The sequence below is a fragment of the Enhydra lutris genome, unplaced genomic scaffold (assembly GCF_002288905.1).
Source record: "Enhydra lutris kenyoni isolate GAN:26980312 unplaced genomic scaffold, ASM228890v2 scaffoldscaffold1, whole genome shotgun sequence".
In the NCBI taxonomy this organism is placed as follows: Eukaryota; Metazoa; Chordata; class Mammalia; order Carnivora; family Mustelidae; genus Enhydra; species Enhydra lutris.
The window spans coordinates 19,444,213-19,450,192 of NW_019154085.1; the positions used below are offsets into that span (position 1 = coordinate 19,444,213).

General features: G+C 43.1%; 1 protein-coding gene across 1 annotated transcript; it reads right to left on the reverse strand.

Moving 5' to 3' along the window:
- Positions 1–1,851: 1,851 nt before the first annotated feature.
- LOC111143165 (gamma-crystallin A-like) lies at positions 1,852–3,653 on the reverse strand. The gene is given in 4 exon segments (XM_022496680.1): positions 1,852–2,124; positions 3,290–3,348; positions 3,351–3,531; positions 3,645–3,653. Coding segments are annotated over 4 exon segments (522 nt in total).
- Positions 3,654–5,980: the final 2,327 nt, after the last annotated feature.

The following is a 5,980-nucleotide window of genomic DNA, read 5'->3' on the forward strand; positions in this document are numbered from 1 at the left end:
AAATATTTTAATTTTAAGTCCAATCTATTTTATTGTTGTTTGTGATTTCATGTTTAAGAAATCATTGCCTAATTCAAGATCATAAAGATACTTGTGTTTTCTTCCAAGTTTTTGAGTTTTTACACTTAAGTCTTTGATTTTTTCATGTTAATTTTTATAAAGGGTATGAAATAGGGGGATAACTTCATCCTTTTCACGTGGTTGTCCTGTAGTTTCAGTATCATTTATTGAGAAGCTATTTATTCCCCAGTGAATCGTCTTAACATCCTCGTCACAAATCAGTTGACACATGGGTTAATTTCTGGACTCTCGAGTCTATTTCATCCATCTCTGTGTCTACCTGATGTCAGGACCTCACTGTCTTGATTATGTTGTTTTGTGGTAAGTTCTGAAATTGAGAAATACTCCTACTTTGTTCTTCTTTCTCAAGATTGTTTTGGCTATTCTGGGTTTCTTGCAAGTCCATGTGAATTTTTAAAATCAGTTTTGACAAAGAAGTTAACTGGGACAGGGCACTGTTTTTGCTCATATAAATTTGGAAAGAGAATTAGCATTCTGGGAGAGCAACTTTACTATAGTGGAAAGAAATTCCAGAGGTACACAGCCGAGTAAATATTAATACTTAACTCTGTGTAATTTAGTCTTTTTAAAAAATTTAAATTCAATCAATTAACATATAGTGTATTATTAGTTTCAGAGGTAGAGTTCAGTGATTCATGTACTCCTTACATGATGTGTGTAAATGAGTCTTTTTAAAAAAATATTTTATTCATTTAATAGAGAGAAAGAGTGAGAGAGAGAGCATGAATATGGGGGAGAACAAAGGGAGAGGAAGAAGCAGACTCCCCACTGAGCAGGGAGCACGATATGGGGCTCAATCCCAGGACCCCAGGATCATGATCTAAGCTGAAGGCAGACACTTAATCACCTGAGTTACCCTGGCGCCCTGTAATTGAGTCTTGACAGAAATTCATATTGGAGTCCAAAATAAAGATGACCGTATTGTACTCTTGAATTTGAGCAGACACTGGGGATACAGGAATTTTCTACATTTACATTTGTGTAATAATGTAAAATAACAAAATGTGTTCACAGTCTTTCCTTATCTTTTCATCATAATTATCCTGGGATTTAGTGAAGCAGGAATTTCTTATCCACCTATAGTCTTGAATAAGGTAATTTAGGCACAGAGAGGATAAGAAATGACTTGATCAAAGAAGTAATCAGTAAGTAGAGGAACAAAACACCCCAGTTTACCTAAGACTGAGGGGCTTTCCAGGACATAGGACGTTCCGTGCTGAAACCGGGAAAGTCCCTAAAATACTAATACTAAAAGTAAGGTGCCAACTCAGGCCCTTTAACGCTTACTTTAAAACTTCTCTTACCAGCTGAACTCATCAAGCACGCTTGACCTTCTCTACCTTGGGAATTCTGCTTAAAACGTCTCTCTTCACTCAGCTTTTCTTGACTAATCTGAGACTTAAGCTGCTCTAACCTCTCCGCAAATCCTTGACTTTGGCGTCCCAGCCTCAACTCATTCTATGTTTTCTCCTTTATATGGGGTCTAATAGTTTTTCCTTCCATTTGCCTTTCTTCTCTTTCTCAGATTATGGGTTGTAGAGGCAGACTCCTCATGACATGAGTGGGGGCTTAAGGAATACTGTTGTCTGACCAACAGGAAGTAAGTAGACATTCAAAACACGTGACCTTCAGGGTCATGTAAGTTGCCAGGGGTCACCAATTATTACAAGCCAGTGATTATTTAAAGATAAACAAGAGTCACTTAGTGCCAAGAACACAATTTGTATATTTATTGCATTTTTGTGTGAATCATAACAAGAAACACACAGCCTAGTACAAATCAATGACCCGTCTCAGAGAGCCCACTCGGGCATCCATGGCCCCCCAGTCGTGGTAGTGCCTGTAGTCCCCCGGTCTCAGGAGGTACTGCAGTCCCTGGTAGTTGGGCATCTCGTAGAGGACCCAGCAGCCCTCCAGCACGTGGAGGGAGTGGAGCTCATTGAGCCGGAAGCGATCATGGATGCTGGAGCAGTCTTCCGTGAGTTCAGACACCAGACCCCCGTAGTCATCTCTCTCGTACAGCCTTATCCTGTGGGAACTGGTCTGTTGTGACAGTAAACAAAAGAAGAAAAATCAATTCTATGGATCTCTGATCTCAGTAAAAGTGACTTAGTAACCTGCATCTTCGGGAAGCATGGTTTTCAAACCATCCTGCTGTATGCGTGTCTTCTCCGCACATGGTTGGTCTAACAAATTAGGAAGAGTGTTAAAATAAAACTGACTTGATCTTGTGGAAGAAACAACCACTGAAATAAAGGGAACAGAAGGGATTGCTTTGTAGGAAGCCACTGGTCACGGTATTTAGTGAGTCGGCAGAGAGGATTTTAACTGTCTTTTCCATTATGACGGCACATAACCGAGTCCTAACAAGCTTGTTTTTAAGTCACTCTTCGCACTTATTTACAATTCCTATTTACTCTGTGTCCACATATCTGACATTTTGCCAAGTCACTTGAACCATTCGAAGTTCTTGCCTCAAAGAAATTCCCATTTTATTTGTATGTCCTTTTGCACCTGCAAATTTCTGTAGCCTACTTTTGGTCTCACTTCTTGAATCTGCTTGTCATACCACATAATTTGGTGTCACCAGTAACCAGAAACACAAACTAAACATGTTTAAAAAACCTTAAGCAACACTTTGATGAGGACCGTGTCCCATGAAGTCCTAATTAATGCTCTGTCTTTGACCCTCGTGAGAAAGTAGTTGATAATGACTCCTGGGAACCAGGGAGCCCCCTAGGAGCTGAGACATACTGTTCTAGTTTCTAGATCCTTATGTCATACAGACTGTGTGGAAGGCAATTGCTAATACAGTCAGAACACATTACACCTAAGTTGTTTTGCCGTGGTCTGTTAAGTGTTCCTATCATTAAAAACTAATGACCTAGATAGGTTTTATTTTTTTTTCTTTTCCAAACATGGTGATTTTTATTTAGAAAGTAGGAATCAGCTAGATGCTACCAAATTTAACTTCAGAGGCTATGTCATGATTTCTTACGCACTGAAAACAATCTTAAGTCCTTAAGTAAGGGAGGAAAAAGAGGTTACAGTGATTCTTCATAAGCCTGCTCACTTTTTTTTTTCTAAATGCTTGAGAGTCAGGAATTGCCATCCTTACTGTGAACACTAGTCTTGAGTTGAAACAGACTGACTTAGGGTCACGGATCAGTGATGCTTTCCCATCAGTCTGGGTGGAAGCAAGACTCACGTAAGGAATGGCCCGGCAGGAGCGGATGGAGTCGCTGAGGCCCAGCCACTGCTGGTAGTCGGGTAGTCCCCGCGCCGCAGGAAGTACTGGTGGCCCTGGTAGTTGGGGCGCTCATAGAGCATCCAGCAGCCGCTGTCCACGCGGATGGAGTTGCAGCGGCTGAAGTAGGGCTGCAGGTTGGGGCAGTCGCTGCTGCACTCGTAGCAGCGGCCCTGGAAGCCGCGGTCCTCGTAGAAGGTGATCTGCGGGGGGTGGGGGGGGGTGGGAAACAAGGGAGGGCCAGGAGTCAGCGGGGAAGGCCCCCCAAGCACAGGAGACACTCAACAGATGCGGCACGACCCCTCTGGAGGCTCACCTTCCCCATTGTGGTTGGCAGCGGATGAACAGCGTCCGGTGTGATGGGGACAAGAGCGGCAGCGGGGATATATAGCAGGAGGTTGCTGCGTTGGCAAGAACAACACAAAAGGGGCCTGGGGGTAGTGCGTGAGGGCATTTCTATGTTCTCCCTCTTTTTTTCATTTGGGATCATGGGGCTGGGGGCTCTCATTCTCTCTGGCATTTTCGAGTTCTCCTCACTAGCTCCAGTGAAAGGAATTGAGGTCAGCAGAGCCATTATGACCTTGGAGACAAAGGGCGCACTTCTCATCCTATGCAGCACTCTAGAAATGCATTACGTGCCCAGCATTTTGTGTGTTTGCCTATGGAAACTGCTGAGATGGGGTTGGTGGTTCCGTCTGGGGTGACTCGTGACAATCCTATGAGTCCCAGAAGGACGTGATGAAAAATCCTCTAATCGAAAGACAATTACATTTTCTAAATTACCTCCTCAGTGTGATATGGTTTTGCTACAAGGATTTCGTATATGTTTATATAGGGGGAAAAGAAAAGATTAGAACGTTGGATGTATACACCAAAATGTCAGTCACGGTTATCCATAAATGGCAGGATTATAGGTCCTTGTTTTATGTTTTTATTTCTCCTTTTTGTCGTTTTTGATTGCCTTAATTTTCGACCATAAATATATAGTACTTTCATGAGATGAAAAATAAACTCAATTTGTAAATGCAAAACTCTGAGTTCCTGGTGAAAAGCAATACATTTTGAAAATGAGTCTATTTCGTTTTGAGATTAAAAGCTTCTCCTTGGACTAAAAATAAAGAGATTTCCCGAGACTCAGTGAGACTATAAATCACATACAGGATCCTCTCATTCCTCCCTCTCCCACCAGCTGTCTCCTGGGGCTGCTATTTTTTTTTTTTTTTAAGATTTTATTTATTTATTTATTTGACAGAGAGAGATCACAAGTAGGCAGAGAGAGAGGAGGAAGCAGGCTCCCTGCCAAGCAGAGAGCCCGATGCGGGACTCGATCCCAGGACCCTGAGATCATGACCTGAGCCGAAGGCAGAGGCTTAACCCACTGAACCACCCAGGCACCCTAGGGCTGCTTTTTGTTTTCAAAACCAGCATCATGATTTGCCTGAGTTTTCCCTTCCTGGAGTGTCACTGTTTCACAGAGCCCAAGTGACGGCCTGAGGAGCTTTCTCCACTGAGGCTATCCTACTGATTTCCAAGCATTCCTCAGCTACGCAGGGCTGCGGGAGGCCTTCAGTCCCCAGCTTATCTTTGTCATCCAAGTGTACATAGGAGGATGGAGTCAAACACCATCATAGTTTGTGACCCAAAGATGGCCCTGAAAGGGTACCCAGCCACAGCTATCACTAAGTGTTCATGATGCCATTTGTGAAAGTCGTTGGGCAGCATATGAAGCAGGTGTACAGCTGTCAAAAGGACAGACAGTAGCAGCCACAAAGAAAAAAATGTTCCCTCCCAATTAGCAGAGCTAGAGCACAGGAAACTGGGCAAAGTCCTATGCTGCTAGACAGCATACCCAGGGTCAAGTCACAAGTCACTGATACATCCCCTTCCTCCCTCCTAGTGCTGCAGGCCTCCCGGTAAACCTCAGTTATGGTCATAACCAAACCCATGCGGAAAAGGCGTCATCGGTCTCCCCAACCACAACGCCACATCAGGGTGCACCACCATTTCCAGCGAAAGCCAACAAGCCAAACACTTGATTTTGCACGTGTTGAAGACAACTGTTCTGCAGACAGGTGGCCCAGTGAAACCTTGAGAGAGGCATCATCTGTACTCACATTCATTTGGTCGAATTGTTGCTGTGTATATTTACAGCCAAACCATCTGCCTAATCAGCATTTTGGAAAGTGCTGAAAGACTAGCACATTTTCATTTTCCTAAGAGTCCTTATATTTCCTGAAAGAAAGCCTGCGCTCATGTTTCCTTTAATGCTTTATTGAAATGATTTTAAATGTTTCCATGTGAGAACGTAGGAAGGGCAATGGATGACAGATTCATTTTATTTCAGATCGAAACTTCGGGAAACTACCTCCAAGTCCCCCACTCTGCAGTATTCAGTGCTAAACATTTGTGAAATGTGCTGCAGAGCCAGTCTGCTCTGACACAGAAATACTACATAGTCTCAAAATTCTCCAACCAGCAGTCTTCCGGTTACAATGAAGCAGCATAGGATATACACTTAACAACAACAACAACACAATATAGCCACACAATGGGATTCTAAGAGAAGAAAGCCCAACATCCAAAGTAACACTTCAATAAGTTTTGTACCACAAGCTGACTATGAAGAAAAATGTGCTGGCAAGAGTTGCAGTG